At 39.7% G+C, this 18,347-nt stretch overlaps 1 protein-coding gene across 4 annotated transcripts in view; it reads right to left on the bottom strand.

Annotated features, from left to right (window-relative positions):
• Positions 1-259: 259 nt before the first annotated feature.
• The window catches only part of kcnj9 (potassium inwardly rectifying channel subfamily J member 9), a 22,247-nt gene continuing 4,159 nt past the window's right edge, over positions 260-18,347 (bottom strand). For all 4 annotated transcript variants that reach the window (XM_057857608.1, XM_057857609.1, XM_057857607.1 and 1 more), the window contains 7 exons: positions 16,510-16,889; positions 13,872-14,085; positions 12,412-12,613; positions 12,031-12,223; positions 8,866-9,063; positions 3,926-4,056; positions 260-2,523 (listed from right to left, as the gene is read on the bottom strand). In XM_057857608.1, coding sequence (XP_057713591.1) covers positions 2,248-2,523; positions 3,926-4,056; positions 8,866-9,063; positions 12,031-12,223; positions 12,412-12,613; positions 13,872-14,085; positions 16,510-16,795 — 1,500 coding nt within the window. In that variant the 5' untranslated portion in view covers positions 16,796-16,889 and the 3' untranslated portion in view covers positions 260-2,247. The remainder of the gene's footprint in view (positions 2,524-3,925; positions 4,057-8,865; positions 9,064-12,030; positions 12,224-12,411; positions 12,614-13,871; positions 14,086-16,509; positions 16,890-18,347) is intronic.

Genomic DNA, 18,347 nt, shown 5'->3' with positions numbered 1-18,347 from the left:
AAGACCAAACCTACACCCTTGCACTAAAATCTAGCTTTTGAAAATGGTTGTGTTGACTTTTTATATCCTCTGTGATTGTCGGCTGAATGCTTGAGATGCTCACTGATTCTTTAGGTCACACCAGACAAGCACCCCATTTTAGACCCTGCAGTCACCCCCTTTGCCTCCCCTTGTTCTATTTTGGGACTGAACAGGTCACAGATGACTGCTGTTTTCTTTTTTTGTCTTTTTTCCGCATTTGATTCATCCACGGCCGAATATCGATGCCAAGGTCACTTTGCATGTCAAGGTCACCGTAACGATTGAACAGCAGCACTTCTCTGCAAATGTCACTTCTTAATGACCTCCCCTTAGTCCACAAGCCCCTTTGGACGTCCCCTTCAAAGCACGCACGCATGAATGTATCCACTGTGTCCACATACACACACTACTACACAATCTCTTGTCCCCAGCCCCGGTTGCCTAGGAGACAGCTGATGGGGTCCCCGTCTCATAAAACAGCACCAATAAGGCTGCGTGACAGTCAGGATCAGTTTACAGCGTTGGGGATTTTTGTCTTCCTCTAGTGGCTGATTTGAAGAAGTAACCCAGCTGTGATTCTGCCTAGTAACCCAATCTGCTGACTTCTCCTGTCTGGCACCAGCATCCATTTTAACAGATATACCGAGGAAGGCAGTTATTCTGGAATATACTTTATTCTAAGTGACATATTAGTATCTGATATAGACTATAATTGTTGTTAAAAACATTAAAAAGAGCCACATTTATACATAGCAGCAGGAAGCAAGAATGTGAATTGAACTTTGATTTCTTAGCAGTAGGCCATCTAAGGCCATGGGCAGATGGAAGATATGAACTTTTAGGGGTGCCACACTCAAACCCAGTGTTAAACACAATTCACGTGGAAAAACTGTTGTGTATAATTGTCCAATTTAGCATTACATGGTCTGTCCAGATCGCACGTTGTGGTCATCAGGTGGCCTAATCAGACAATGCCATGTAGTGTTAGCCATTTTACTGTGTGTATGATGACAATACGGTCTTTTCAGATATCCTCATGCAGTTGTTTACTGTAGTTACAGATTTTTTGACTTTGAATGTGCCATAAGCTTGCTTATTCAGGTGGTCCCCGGTATTGTCAACTGCACTTATGAGTAGGCCAACTGTAGTCCAATGGCTTAGTGCAGTGTCCCATGGTCAGATGGTTTACCGTGGTGTCTAATGGCTTGGTAGTGTCCAATGGTACTGTTGTATCAGGCGTTCTACTGTAGTGTCAGACCGCTTACAATAGTATCAAATTCAGAAAGAACATTTAAAGATTCCATTACCACGAGTCTTATAACAAATTTGGCTCCACCAAATCGCACTAAAAAGACCCCTCAGAGCACCTGTAGAGTGAATACGGCCATGGCCAATACAGAAGAAAAATATGATCCCTGCGCAAAATATGACACCACTGAGTCTCTTGTGTGTTCACCTCTGCGTCCCACTCGGAATGTCTTAAACATGCGTCCCACTCAGAATGTCAAACAAACTGTGCCCTCAGTAAACAGGAAAAGAAAGTTGGGGCACGATCTTCAAGCAAAGTAGATTCTCTTCATTACATATTAGTTTTTCCCTTGATTAATGCAATACAAATACAACTAACTGTAACATCACACACAGAACAGTTAGCAACCATGCAAGTGCTAAAACTAGTCTTGGGTGGTCCACTAATATAGAGGTCTGACATGGGTTCGGATTAGATTTTACTGAGTTTACTCCCTGCCGTGTCTTGTTTCCAGTGGTTTTACTACCTGTATTGTGTGATTGTCAGCCTATCCCTTGTGGGCACCTTGGTGTTCCTTGTAATCTCGACAATTTGTTTCTTATTTAGTTTCCCGCTTTCCGTAGATGTTTGTCGGTTGATTGTTGTCATGTCTTTAATATTAGTAGACCAGCCAGCACACTTTTCGTGATGTGTTAGCACTGGCATAGGCACTCACGTCAATGTTCAGGGTTGTTTGCAGTACATCAGTCCTCTTAAGATGTTCAAACACATCATTTACTATTTATAGGTTATTTAAATGTGAACAAACGAGGCTAAAGTACAGTTTCCCACCTCATTCAATCTTTGATATAGGCCAGGCTGGTTTAAATGCGAAAAGTCCACAGCCACTAGAAAGAGTGAAAGAAAATTTTTTTTTGTTTGTTTTTTTTCCAGAGATATAAAGAAACGACGGAAGGTCTTTGTAAACATTCAGGTATCTAGGCCTCGCACGCTGACTGGATGCTGCCATTTGGCTCGCTCAGCGATGGCAGCGGAGCGCTGACATCTGTCATCTCACCGACGATGAAGGTGGGCGTCTCCCCTTTGCCATTGGTGGGAGCGCTCTCAGACGGTGGTGCCTGCGACTCTTTGTTCGCCTGCTGGACCAGCGTAGGCTCCTCGTCCAGGCGGCTGGAGATGGACCAGTAGAGGTGAGCGTCCAGCCTGGCAGCAGTCAATGAGAGCTCTCGTGCCGAACAGGAGGGTGTGTCCACCTTAAGGGTGAAATCAATTAGCCATTTAGCATGTGAGACCTTGGTTCAGCAAACATCAAGGAACTACAGTGATCCCTCGTTTTTCACGGTTAATAACCATTATTATTAGGGTCACTTCCTGTTGATCTTTTGTCACTTTCTGTTGAGTTTGGGGAATTTCAGGGTAATAGATTTATTTTAATGGGCTTCATTTAATGGGGACCAGAACCCACCGCGATACATGGAAAAACCACAAAGTAAAAAAAAAAAAAAAATGTGTGTGCTCAATGTATTCATTCAGATTTAGCATTGGAAAGAGATACATATGCAGAGGCGTCACGTCCCATTAGGCAATCAGGGCAATTGCCTAGGGCTCCCAGCCGGCAGGGGCCCCCAGATGGCCAACAGATTTAGCACACACAGCTTTACTGCACTGTCGCAGCGACAAGTGTAGGGAGTGTTTCAATACCATGGAATCATTTGGCAGATTATCTAATGATTCTGTTATCAATCCCAATCAGCACTAACAATGTCACGTAGATTATACATGTTTAAGAAAGTCCAATCAGCTATTAATACCACATGATTGTTTATAGAGTGACTCACCAAGTACTCTCTGGAAAGTACTTGCAGAGTTGTTTACTTGCTTACTTGCACACGCTCGAAGGGCCCATGTTGCTTGTTGCCTGGGGCCCCCGTGGACCCTTGCAACGCCTCTGTACATATGAGACATGTTTTTTCACTTTTTTCCCCGAATTATAATTAAGAAAACAACAACTTATGTATATGCATATACTGTAATTGTATATTTTAATAAATGTTTTTTAAGCACTTCAAATGTAATAATTATGATGTTATTACTACATATAATTATGATGTATAATAAGTTTTCAACATGTTACTGTCCCACAGAATTATTTTTAAACAATAACGTAGAAAAATGCTTGTCTTTATTAATGCTTCATTGAGTGAGTCCACTCAAATCCGCTCACTCTGCTCACTTACACACAATGGGTTGGACAGCAAGTGTTTAACAAGCTAAACGATGATTGACACACGCAGCGTCTTGAAATTTCGGCTTCCAAGCTTTTCTGGCAAGCTCAAACCTTAACGCCTGTCAATCATCGTTAACTTTAACAAGCATCTCCAGTGCACTGCCTGACCAAGAAAAGCAGCAGGAGGGAGAGTAAGACTACGTGATCGGATCGAGACAGCTCTATTAAATACTGTATTTACTTAATTATTTTTTAATTGAAAAAAAATCTGCGAGGGACTGAGGGCGCCAAAATTGAAGCGTAAAGTAGTGAGAGATCACTGTAATCCATATTCAAAAGATTACAACACTAACTACACAATACAGAGCTTTACTTATTCGCAAAGTTGCTGTTTGTTATTGATTGGAATTTTTAGCAATTAAAATTACCTCAAAAGTGTGATGGAAAGCGCCGTAGTCGACGTCGAAGAATCCCTCTGCCAGCGACATCATGGGGCTAAAGCGGTGCCCCCATTGCACTTCTTCTGCAAGGTAGGAGCTCCGTGCCTGGCAGGTCATGCCTGCATATGGGCAGCAAAGTGTTACACCCGTTACTCGCAGCCGCTTCAGGCCAGCAGCCAAGACGGAACAATCTCTGTGACGCACCAGGTGATGAATGACAAACCATTATTATGAATATTCTCTGCGGCAGAGAGAAAAACCCTCGTCGGAAGTTGCTGAGCTAGGAAATCAATAGCCATCTTTCCCCCCCATGGTGTCAAAGAATAGCTCCAAACTTTTATCATCCTCTTTGGAGACTATTTTGCCGCAATGCAATAAGATAAAGAGCTTCGCTAGGCCGCATCTTTTGCAGGTTTAATACCACTTTGAATTATGATGACCATAATATATCCCTTTAGACACCCTCTGGATTTTTTTCCTTGTATTTGTATGCATAAAGGGATAAAATAACAATTGGTGCTATAAAATACAATTTTTTAAAATTAAATATTTGCTTAAACAAACATAGAACGGAGTAGGTCAAAAAATAATAAAAATTGATTGAATGTTATTTTCCACAAATTACCAAGGGCTACACTATCGTTATACCGCTTTATAATTTTACTTTTAAATCAAAAGTAGACCTTTGTTCAAGTATAACCCATATATCTTGGACATGTTACCATGTTCTTAATTTGAGGTTAGCATAGGGTAGTGAGGTTAAACGGGTAATTTATATTTCTTATATACATACACACACACATAAATATATATACATATATATATTATATACTACTCCTTCTAAAAAATTAGCATATTGTGATAAAGTTCATTATTTTCTGTAATGTACTGATAAACATTTGACTTTTATATATTTTAGATTCATTACACACAACTGAAGTAGTTCAAGCCTTTTATTGTTTTAATATTGAGGATTTTGGCAAAAAAGTCAAGAAAAACCAAAAATCCCGATCTCAAAAATTAGCATATCATGAAAAGGTACTCTGAAGAAGCTACTAACCCAATCATCTGAATCAACGAATTACCATCACTCAAAACCCCTGCGAAAGATTCCTGAGGCTTTTAAAAACTCACAGACTGGTTCATTACTCAAAACCGCAATCATGGGCAAGACTGCCGACCTGACTGCTGTCCAGAAGGTCATCATTGACACCCTCAAGCAAGAGGCTAGGACACAGAAAGAAATCAGAAGCGAATAGACCCCACTCACCAACGTCACACAATGACGTGTCGCTGTATCCGGCCACCATATTGTCCGTCATTGTTTATCCGTATTCTCAATGGTTTCAATTTGTCGTGCAATTTATAGTGCAATTCATGGAAGCCCTGGTGCTTTCAGACGCTGTAAACTCATTGGATGCGTTGCATAAAAAGCGTTATGTGGAAAAGCTTCAGTCTATCCATTCGCCAGATCCATATTTGATGCCTAAATCGATATTTTTCGACCCGCTGTCTTCGCCGTCTCTGCCTGACATCTGCTGCCCTGATATCCACAACGATCTTGTCCACAGAAACTCAGCCTATTCTCATGAAACTTTGAATTTTCCAAAATGGCGACAATCTATAAAAAAAAAAAAAAAAAAAGTTGACTGCGATGGCCGACGCTTCAAGGATAGGTGGATATTGGACTACTTCTTCAATAAAATACGCAACAACTGTGTCTGCCTCATTTGCAAAGTCAGTCACTGTTTTCAAAGAGTTCGATGTGACGCGATATTACCAAATAAGACACGCTGACATGTACGACAACATTACAGGAAAGATACGCAGCGAGAAATTAAAGCAACTTGAAGCTAGTTTAATTTCACAGCAGCAGTATTTTGCAAGAGCCCGAGTGTCGAAAGAGAACGCCACAAAGGCGAGATTGTTGAAATTATGAATTAGAAAATAATAATAATAAAGCAAATGTGAAACAAAGAAGGGCTTGCTAAAATTTGTTTAAATATATTGTTCTACGTAAATCAGCCAAGGTAGCCCCCCACATTTTTATCACACCAAATCTGGCCCCCTTTGCAAAAAGTTTGGACACCCCTGTTTAAGTGATGCTCCGTAGACGAGGCCAGCTTCTTTCACTTGTTACCAGCTAAATATTATTCAAAACATAATGATGGTGGAATAAGCATCTTGAATTTGAAACTGTATGTTGTCGGTGATTAGCCTCGCAATGATCTTAATTGTGGTTGTCAGCCCAAAACCCTCTAAATATATAATAAATGCATCTTACCAGATATGAAATGACTACTACATAATCTGTGGTGATCGTTTGGTGCCCAGTTTTCTCGTCGAATTGCAGCAGTCCATCTCGCTCTCCTCTCCGGGTCTCTCGGAATACGGTAGAACTTCAAGTCTCTCCGACTATCTTCTCTGTTACTGCAACCAACCGCCACACACGCCTTCGCCATTTTGATTATTAATGTTAACGAGCAGAAAAACACGCCATAATAGGAGGAATTTACGTAGCGGTAATGCGTAAACACTACGAGCTGACGGACAATATGGCGCGGAGGCGTGGTTGTGATGTCATGTGAGTGGGGTCTATCGGCTGTTCCCAGAGTACTGTATCAAGGCACCTCTGTGGGAAGTCTGTGGGAAGGAAAAAGTGTGGCAGGAAACGCTGCACAAACATAAGAGGTGACCACACCCTTAGAAAGATTGTGGAGAAGGGCCGATTCCAGACCTTGGGGGACCTGCAGAAACAGTAGACCGAGTCTGGAGTAGAACCATCCAGAGCAGTGGTCCCCAAACTACGGCCCGCGGGCCGGATATGGCCCGCCTCCACATTTGGTCCGGTCCCCTGAACATTTTTTTTTTTTTTTTTTTTCAATAGTGTTATTTATTTCCTGGCTTTTTTCTGTGAAGAATCCAGAGAGTGTTATTTGGTTATCAGCTATTTAATTATTAGTGTTATTATTATATTATATTATATTATGTTATATATATATTTTTTTTTTAATTTGTTTTTTACTTTTGTTCCGTGAAGAATCCAGAAAGGGTTATTTAATTGTGGCTTTCTGAAAAACAGTAATTTTTTTTCATTCAGGCACTCCTGCAGTTGTCACACTTTTTCTGTTACAAACTGACCCGGCCCCTCATCAGAGAAGGGAAATGTTATGTGGCCCTCACAGGAAAAAGTTTGGGGACCCCTGATCCAGAGCCACCGTGCACAGGCGTGCGCTGGAAATGGGCTACTGGTGCCGCATTCCCCAGGTCAAGCCACTTTTGAACCCGAAACAGCAGCAGAAGCGCCTGACCTGGGCTACAGAGAAGCAGCACTGGACGATGAAAGCAAATTTTGCATGTCATTCGGAAATCAAGGTGTCAGAGTTTGGAGGAAGACTGGGGAGAAGGAAATGCCAAAATGCCTGAAGTCCAGTGTCAAGTACCCACAGTCAGTGATGGTCTGGGGTGCCATGTCGGCTGCGGGTGTTGGTCTACTGTGTTTTATCAAGGGCAGGGTCAATGCAGCTAGCTATCAGGAGATTTTGGAGCACTTCATGCTTCCATCTGCTAAAAAGCTTTATGGAGATGAAGATTTCATTTTTCAGCACGACCTGGCACCTGCTCACAGTGCCAAAACCACTGATAAATGGTTTACTGACCATGTCGTTACTGTGCTCAATTGGCCTGCCAACTCTCCTGACCTGAACCCCATAGAGAATCTGTGGAATATTGTGAAGAAGAAGTTGACAGACACCAGACCCAACACTGTGGATGAGCTTAAGGTCGCTATCGAAGCATCCTGGGCCTCCATAACACCTCAGCAGTGCCACAGGCTGATTGCCTCCATGCCACGCCGCATTGAAGCAGTTATTTCTGCAAAAGGATTCCCGACCAAGTATTGAGTGCATAGCTGATATAATTAATTGAAGGTTGACTTTTTTTGTATTAAAAAAAGATTTTTTTGTGTTGGTCGGATGAAATATGCTAATTTTTTTAGATAGGGATTTTTGGTTTTTCTTGACTTTTTTACCAAAATCATCAATATTAAAACAATAAAAGGCTTGAACTACTTCAGTTGTGTGTAATGAATCGAAAATATATGAAAGTCTAATGTTTATCAGTACATTACAGAAAATAATTAACTTTATCACAATATGCTAATTTTTTGAGTAGGACTATTATATACCACGACCCGCCTCGGATAAGTGGGAGAAAATGGATGTGTGTGTGTATACACACATATATACATATATATGTGTGTATATGTAAATGTGTGTGTGTGAGTGTGTGTGGAGGGAGCTATATTATTATGTATAATTATGTTATTATTGCGAGCATGTGTTGTTGTGAAATGATGTCATTACAGTCTATATTGTTTGGGTTACATATTCCGCGCCCCCTTAATTGTTCCGCCACTGTACCAAAGCAACCGATGGTAACCGTAATCAATTAAAATGGTAACACTTTATTTGACAATGGTTTAATAAGACTGTCATAATTATGACATGACACCATCATGAGCATTACTGAATGCTTCTTATAAATGTTATTAAGTGTTAAGTCCATCAAATTATGTCACTTTTGAATGGACGTAAAAGATGCGGACTGGCAAAGTGTGATGGCGCTGTGGTATGTATAGTCTGATATTTGTTTTCATTAAAACTTTAAATATGAATATGAAGTGGTATGTATAGTCTGATATTTGTTTTAATTAAAACCTTAAATATGAATATGAATTTAAGGAGTGATTTTTCACTTTTAAGGTGTGCAAGATTAACAGTGTGATGGCAGTCTGTGACATTTATAATGAAATGCTAACACGTATACTGTAGTATCCAAATAACATTTACAGTGTTCTACCTAAGTTTGATATTTGTTAGTGTATTTGCATCATGCGGCAATGGTTCAAATGTCTTCCATAATCTCACCTGTGGCCTCCACCATTCCTTCTAGGATGACGACAATCTCAAAGTCTTCTTTCTCCAGCTGGGCCTGCGACATATCCCAGAAGGGCGAGCGGGCGTCGATCTCGTGCGAGATCACCAGAGGGGATACCAGGAAAAGGCGATCGTCGCCCGTCTCAAAGCCCACGCTGATGTCCGTCTGGTCCAGAGGGATGAACTCCCCTTCAAAGTGATCATGGTGAATGTAAAAATGTGTGCCTTTCCATAAAGTACTGAGAACCTACACACCATATGATCTGAATTTTCAATTTGGATTTTTGAGGTGGAAGGTAATCTCCAAATAGTTTGTGCTCGCCTTTGCAGCACAAACCACTTTCCACCAGATTCAAACCAGTTGTCTCAAGTACTGTACTGCCAGTGCGCCATATTTAAAGGGAATACATATACCGTATTTTCCGCAATAAGAGGCCCACCTTATATAGTAGAGGGGAGAATCTTGGGGCACCTAACGATTCGATTACGATTCAGAGGCTACGATTCAATTATAAATTGATTATTGATGCACCCCTCCAACCCCCCACTCCCCAGCTTTTAATGTTTCATACATTTGTTCCAAAATAGTTCAAAAATCCTCTCAGGCTAAACCAAACTACTATTTCGGTATCAGTTTAACATTTCAAAACAGTAAATAAAATACTCAAGTCCCCATTCTGTACGAGGCGCTTTAAACTACATTCAATTAATTTAATGTTGTGAATCAACCGTTAAAGTTGTGAAAATTGCTCCCGTTATTCCATAATTTCCCTTCCGTCTACTTTCGACATGTGAAAGTTTTAAAACTGTTTCATCATTTAAAGATAGCAAAATCTTGACCTGAATCTGATTTAGGAGTATTTTATAAAAAGTTAATTATGTTCGCTACAATAGAGCCTTCCAGAGAAGTCTACTGCTTTAATAATAATAATAATAATAATAATACATTTTATTTGTAGAGCGCTTTTACCAATGCTCAAAGAGGCTTTACAGTAGGAACAAAAACAGCAAACAACGTGAACAGAACAAAACAAAGAAAATAATTATTAGTTAAAAGCTCGTTTAAAAAGGTGAGTTTTTAACAGTTTTTTTAATGTGGGAAGGATGTTTCCATTAGAAGAGCGGAGGTGACGGGAAGGGGTGTTGGGACAGAGAAGGTCTGTGAGGTAGGGCGGGGCCAAGTTATTGAGTGCTTTGTAAGTTAGAAGGATGATTTTGAACTGAATTCTGTATGAAATAGGAAGCCAGTGCAGTTTGTGGAGGACGGGGGTAATGTGGTTCCCATAGGGGGTCCGGGTGAGAAGGCGTGCAGCGGAGTTTTGGATATATTGTAGTTTATTGATGAGTTTGGATGGAGAACCGAAGAGAATGCTGTTGCAGTAGTCAAGTCTGGAGGTTATGAAGGCATGGATGAGGGTTTCAACAGTAGAGAAGGTGAGAGAGGGGTGAAGATGGGCTATGTTCTTGAGGTGGAAGAAGGCAGTTCTGGTGATATGGTTGACATGGTGGTCGAATCTTAGTTTATTGTCAAAAATGATACCAAGGTTGCGGGAATGTGTTGAGAGAGGCAGGGTGCAGTTGTTGATGGTGAGGATTTGATGATGTGGGCTGCAGGGTCGAAGATGATTATGTCTGATTTGTTACTGTTGAGTTGAAGATAGTTTTCTTGCAACCAGGAATTAATTTCACTGAGGCAGTTTTGAAGTGTGGATTGGGTGCTGTGCGAGATTTGTTGTGTGGTTATGTAAATTTGGATGTCGTCAGCGTAGCAGTGAAATTGGAGTCCATGTTTGCGGATGATCTGACCAAGGGGGAGGATGTAGAGAATGAATTTTTCTCTGTTTGGATTGATTATTTATCATCTAACATTTCGGGGAAAATGCGACAGTAACAAAAAAAAAAAAATACAATGAAGCGATAGTTATGAGATAGATATCCGTGACTAATTTACAGACTCCAATTTTTTTTTTTATTGTGACTTAATTTGTTTAAAAGTTTAAAATATGCGAGTGAATAATTTTTTTAAAGTCGTCTTTTTTTTTTTTTTTTTTACGAAATATTAGACATTGATTAATGATTTTAAGCTAAAAATGACAGACATTTTGAATTATAAATATACTTACTTACCTTCTTTTTATGGCTGGTTTGAAACAAAAGCTGTTGCGTGACGTCTGTAAACAGGGATTTCCAGGGTAAAATGGACAAATTAAAAATAGTTTGGGGGCTTAATGCCCTATGAATCTGCTATGGCAGCATATAGACATATTGTTCCATCAAACACAACAAGTTCTTTTGTCTTAAAATACAGCAGTTTATTTTAAAGAGGGGTGCAAGAGCAGAAACTGCTTTGTCACCCTTGTCTGTGTTTTCCGCCATATATATTTGATATCTACCGTAGCATTATGTGGCCGTATGTTTGTAGCAACTAGCAACTGGGCGTTGTTTGTAGCGGCTGTCGGCCGCAGTCGGGTATTATTGTTTTTTTTGTCTAGCAGCATGAGTTGAACATGATATTTATTCCGTTTCATTTCTGCTTTACCTGGTATAATCAAATAATCGGAATTTGGATGTTTGTGAATCGTTCTTGAATCTTCCACGGTCGAATCGCGAATAATCTATGAATCGGAAATTTCGCACACCTCTATTATATAGATCAATATTGACTAATCATGGCAGGATATTCCTTTTAGCGCAGCTCTATAGTGGATGCATAACACAAACCCAACCACTATTACTACTACTGCTGCTGCCCCTTAATAATGCGGTGCACCCTTTACTGTGTATGAAAACAGTTTCAAAATAGGCCATTCATTGAAGGTGCACATTATAATGTGGCAAATATATTAGGTTTTAAACACAAAAATAGAATGCGGTGCGATGCCCTGTAAATCTAATCAGTCCAGGCCTTCAGAATCTGTGGTGAAAGTAGTTAAGTAGTATAACTGATGTATCATAAACTATAATTGTAATGGGACTGTTTCTTTAACCAATCAGATTTCAAATTAGTCTCAGTTGTACTGAATTGATGACATAATTCCATAAAGTGCTGCAGCACACTACGACAGTCCAATCAATACTGCTATTCTTTTGGATGGAATATAAAATACAAATTTACAATAATATGGTGACAATATACGAGCGTGGTTGCATCCTTACCCTCCTGTGTCTGCTTGGACTTGATGAGCTTGGCTCGCATGTTGGCGCCCACGATGTGAGAGCTGCGCAAGTCGCCTACCCGGAACATCAGGCATAGCTTGTCGTCCCGCAGTGAAATGACAGCATGCTTGGAAAACACCAGCGTCTCGGCCCGCTTGTTTGGCTGCGAGATTTTCACGAACATGCAGCCCACCTGTGCCGCCACCCCCCCCAGAAAAATGTTTGAAAGACCCTTTCAGCCAAAACAGTTGAAACACATGGCACAAAGTAGGGATAATATGCAAGCAAGAATTCATTTCAAATGGATATGGTGCCAGGATATGAGTCTTATTAATTTAGTCATCAACTTTGTGCCCTGCATTAAATATAGCATATGCTCACCATGAAGGCATTGACCATTGAGCCCAGGATGGCCTGCAGCAGCAGCAGCATGGTGCCTACGGGACACTGGTCAGTAATGACGCGGTGCCCGTAGCCAATGGTGGTCTCTGTCTCGATGGAGAACAGGAAGGCTGAGATAAAGCCATTGACATTGTTGACGCATGGTGTCCACGTTTCATCCTCTAGGTGGTCCAGATCGCCCCTGAAGATGATGATAGTGGTGTCCAAAAGCATGTTAGACTACAAAATCCAAATCTAACTGTTCTATAGTCATACGATTAACACATTTGGGACAAGGTACTGTGTGCGACATCAGATAACGTCTCTGATTAACTGAGAACGGCTAATCCATTAAAGTGGTCTTGATTTATAGAACCTGTGTCTTAAATGTAGCCGCATTGGGTGGCTGAGGAAGCGCAGAAGCAGCAGCTCTGCGCCACAGCTGGCGTTGACTGTTGGTTGGTACGATAAGGTCAGGATTTTACGAGGCCCTTAGCTAAGTGGCGCACGGATCCTGCAGGAAGTGACACACGATTGTATTGCGACAACTGCTTGGTCATCGAATTTTTCATTTTAGCCCTCGCAGCAGAAACGCCTCAGGAGCCCCGTCGCCTGGCAGTTCAAAAGAGGTGACGCAGTCCCTGTCGTCATTTAATTAAAAGAAGCGTTCGTGTTGTATTGATGTTCCACCAAGTGCCAGATCAGGCGATCTATTAGTCATGTCTGGCAATAAATAAGATGCCACAACGCAAGCACAGAACGGCTTCGCTCGATGTAAGCTGTTGCTAATACTCGGTATATAATTACCTAATTGTTTTCAGGACAAATAGTGTGCATATTAGCATTTTCAGCCATGCAGCAGAAAATAAAATATTATTATTGTTGGCAGGGATGCATACTTAGTGATTTCACTTTTGACATTTTTATTGCATGTTATCGTATCTTTGGAGTTGTCTGCCCGCAATAATTAGCTACATGCAGTAGTCTAAATATTAGGAACAATTCAGTTCCAATATAATGCAAAGCAGTTGAACCACATGAACAAAAGTTCGAAGGAAATTTTGAAATTTATTTCATTTTATTCAAATACAATTTTTCATTTTAATTAAAAATGTGGTTTCAAAATGCATCCATTTGATTTCAGATTTAAAAAATGTTTTTAAAGTTAAAAACTGTCATTTGAAATGTAATCATTCGAGTTATGAAATGCATACTCTGTCTTGAGTTCAGACATCTGTTTTGATTTATTGCACTGAAGTGAAAACACATTTTTAAATGCAAACATTTTGATTGTGATCACAAAAACTTTAATTTCTAGGGAAAAAAATGTAAAACTTCTTTAATAATCTTAAGTTTTTTTGAAATGAAAAAAAATTGTCACAAGGTGATGAACAAATGATCAAACGGTGAGTGGTGAGTTTAAATGCCAGTCAAATGAATTATTCGATAACAACGCTAACCTGCAGTAGGCAATGAGGTACCAGATGGCGCCGAAGAAGAGCCACGTGACAGCGTAGGCCATGACAAAGACAAAGAGCGAACAGCGCCAGTTGAGGTCCACTAGTGTGGTGAAAATGTCGGTTAGGTAGCGATATGTCTCCCGCATGTTTCCGTGCTGCACATTGCAGCGTCCATTCTTCTCCACGTAGCGCTGTCTCTTGCGACGTGCGCGAGCTGGTACAAAGAGATCCAGACATACTGTTTATAAATACTATACATAAATACTCTTATAATGTATATTACACATACAGTGCCCTCCATAATTATTGGCACCCCTGGTTAAGATGTGTTTTTTAGCTTCTAATAATTTTTTTTAATTCAAATAACATGGGACCTTAATGGAAAAAAAGACCTTCAATACAAGTGCATTTTTAGCATTATTAGCAGGGGTGCTAATAATTGTGACACACATTATTTGATGTCAAATAATTTTTTCTTTATGTGGGATTTTTTTCCCACTGAATAAATGCACTTGTATTGAAGGTTGGATTTTTCTCTTTTTTTCCATTAAGGTCCCATATTATTTGAATTTAAAAAAAAAAAAAAAAAAAAAATATATATATATATATATATATATATATATATATTAGAAGCTAAAGACACATCTTAACCAGGGGTGCCAATTATTATGGAGGGCACTGTATGTGAAAATATTACTTGAGTACAGTAACAAAGAAGTATTTGTGCTTTGTTATACTAAAATTGCCATAATGCAAGAGATGCTAGGTCAAGGTCAAAATCAGACCAAATATCTTACTAGTCGTCATGAAATTCAGCAGTTGTCTTTCATGAGTACACCCATGAATTGAAGTCATCAAAAGCCATACACTGCTGGCCAAAAGTATTGGCACCCCTGCAATTCTATCAGATAATTCTCAAGTTTCCCCAGAAAATGATTACAATTACAATGCTTTGGTAGTAATACATTTATTTTGCTTGCAATGAAAAACACAAAAGAGAATGAAAAATAACTAAATTATTATCATTTTACACAAAACTCCAAAAATGGGCCAGACAAAAGCATTGGCACCTTAAGCCTAATACTTGGTAGCACAAACTTAAGACAAAATAACTGCGAGCAACATCTTCCGGTATCCATCAGTGAGTTTCTTACAATGCTCTGCTGGAATTTTAGACCATTCTTCTTTGGCCAACTGCTCCAGGTCTCTGAGATTTGAAGGGTGCCTTCTCCAAACTGCCATTTTCACATCACTCAACAGGTGTTCCATGGGATTCAGGTCTGGACTCATTGCTGGCCACTTTAGAAGTCTAGAGTGTTTTCCCTCAAACCATTTTCAAGCTCTTTTTGAAGTGTGTTTGGGTCATTGTCCTGCTGGAAGACCCATTACCTTTGAGGGAGACCCAGCTTTTTCACACTGGGCCATACATTGTGCTGCAAAATTTGTTGGCAGTCCTCAGACTTCATAATGTCATGCACACGGTCAAGCAGTCCAGTGCCAGAGGCAGCAAAGCAACCCCAAGACATCAGGGAACCTCTGCCATGTTTGACTGTGGTGACTGTGTTTTCTCAATGCCGTACACACAAGGACAGAGGTTGAGTCAACTTAAATCCATTTTAGCTGGTTGCAAGTGTGATTTAGTTATTGCCAACACCTGTTATGTGCCACAGGTAAGTAACAGGTGCTGTTAATAACGCAAATTAGAGAAGTGTCACATGATTTTTCAAAGGGTGCCAACACTTTTGTCCGGCCCATTTTTGGAAATTTTGTGTAAAATTATCATATATATATATATATATATATATATATATATATATATATATATATATATATATATATATATATATATATATATATATATATATATATATATATATATATATATATATATATATATATATATATATATATATATATATATATTCCATTCTCTTATGTGTTTTTTCATTGCAAGCAAAACAAATGAAGCTATTACTACCAAAGCATTTGTAATTGCAATCATTTTCTGGGAGAAATTGAGCATTATCTGACAGAATTGCAAGGGTGCCAATACTATTGGCCAGCAGTGTAGTACAAATAAAATGCATAAGTCTGCCATTTTAGCTTCAAGCAGTCTTTTTGGCATAATAATTGGTTCGAGTACCAATTTGGGAGCAAATATTGTGTACAGTACCATGGAACTGCGTGACGCTACAATCAAACATTTGAGATTTTATCCTTGCCTCTGTAGGTGGAGCATGACAGGAACTTTGATGCATTGCCAAAAAGCAAATCAACTCCACAATCAGAACCAGATTAAATGTTTCACTATGCAAGATGCAATTCAGTAGACACGAGGGGACCCATGAAAAAACTCTGAATACCCCATGTGTGGAAACACACAGGATTTCTGCCATTATGGTTTAAAGCATTGTTTTATCCATTTTCATGTTTGTTATTAATAAAGTTTAGTTTGTCGGAGAGCTCTTGCCCAAATTCTACCCAATTTGGACAAGGTATTTTCAGCATACTAGCAAAGCTATATATTTTAGAATCTAAGTTTTCATGTACTTTTAAAGCTAAGTTTAATGCCTCAGCATGAAACACGGCATGTCAATATTTTGAAAACAATCGAGAAATATTCTTGACAAGCACCTACCCCATCCAAATCGTCCTCTCTCTTTCTCTGGCCCCTGGGTTTTCTTCCTGGTCTGATTGGCTGTTGCCTCCCTTTCGGCCATCTTGGACTGAAACGAACGTTTCACCTTTGCGGAATCGGCAGTGATGACATGGCCCAGCTCTTCTGACACGTTGAAGACACCACAGCCATCGGCAGGTGGCACCGGGGCCTCGGCGACTGCCTCCTGCTCGCTTTCCGTCTTGTAGTCCACAGGCAAAGTGAGTGAGTCGGGACGTGGGGGCAGGACAGAGTTCTCCACAGCCATGACTTATGTGTGCGTACGTGTGTGATTGCTGTTATTGAAATTTCACTCTGGCGCACTCTGTCTACTGGATGTTTGTTGTGCTACCATTTGTTTGCTGAAACATGAGAAGAAAAACATGCAAGTAAGGTTATTGTTCTATCACAATGACTTATTTGTTAATCTAAAAACAAATATATATACAATAGTGTATATGGAAAAATACTCAGTTGTGTGCAGAGATCTGCCAAAGATGAACATAAGACATAAAGTGAACAAAAGCTTAAAAAAAAAACTTTTTTTAAGAATATCAAATTAAAAAATAATGTAGAAGCAGTGCAAAATTAGCTTGAAAATACTTTAAAAAGGTAAAATAACCACTAACCACTGTGCTACCATGTATTAGTGGTGTTTAGTATTGGTTAGTGTTCAGAAACGCCTGTTGCAGACCTAAGACTATAACATATAATATTGAGCAAAGGTTTTAAAGTGAATGTAAATGGTTTGTCTGCGGTACGTGCCCAGCAATTGTTGAACAAACCATTCCAGAAACAATACAAAGTCAGACAGGTGAGATGATAGATATGCTAGAAGCAATATTATGACATCAAATGTGGGGATGGATGGTGAATATTTTGAAGTCAATACTGAAAATGCAACCATTTATATCCATCCATCCATTCTCACTTATACTCATGACTGCTGCAGTCAGGCTCACCTGAATGTGAGCAGGAATTTGAGCGAGAAGCGGAGTACACCCGGAAATGGTCATCAGCCAATCACTGGGCCCATATAGACAAACAAACGGTCATTTTTTTTGTCACTCAGTTGTTCTTTGGGACATGTTTGTGTTCTCAGTTGTTCTTTGTGACATGTTAAAGGGCAAACTGTCTTCGTGACTCATTAGGAGCGCACGGTATTTAAGGACGTCCGTGTCTATCAGCTGTGTCGGACGATTGCCTTGCTTACCGCTGTGTATGTCCTCATCTTGTTTTCCTCCGGTTGTATCCTACTTTGATCATTTCGGTTTTGTGCTCTATTTTCTGTTGGACCTTGTTTAATTTGCGTACTCTTTGGCAAGATTCCTTTGTGGTAATTTTTATTAAATACAAAATTATTTGCTATTTCTGGTCTCTGAGACTGTGATTGAGATCCACATGAATGGCTTGCCATTCATCACACAAACACTGTTAGTGTGAATGTGGACGGAAACTGGAGTACCTGGAAAAGTTTCACATAGCCATGAGGAGAACATTGAATCTCCAGGAAGGTTCTAACCTGGATTCAAAGCATTGACTTCAGACCTGTGAGATTGATGTGCCAACCAGTGGTCCATTCTGTGTGTCATTTACAATAAAAAAACATGTATTTAAAATTAAAACATATAAATGTGTGTTTAGAGGATAAGCGGCATGGAAAATGAATGAATGAATATTTAAACTGTTAGAGTGCGTTTATTTCATATTTCACGCGGTATTTTATGCTCCTGAAAAAAATGGGCAGCTTGGATGTGTGTGGAAGCAATCGTTTTATTTAAAATTTTTAATCCTGCACCATGAAAATGAGTGACTTCGAG

Source organism: Corythoichthys intestinalis, chromosome 14 (assembly GCF_030265065.1).
Source record: "Corythoichthys intestinalis isolate RoL2023-P3 chromosome 14, ASM3026506v1, whole genome shotgun sequence".
In the NCBI taxonomy this organism is placed as follows: Eukaryota; Metazoa; Chordata; class Actinopteri; order Syngnathiformes; family Syngnathidae; genus Corythoichthys; species Corythoichthys intestinalis.
Note: the sequence above shows the minus strand (reverse complement) of the source record. Positions and strands in the feature narration are given on the sequence as shown.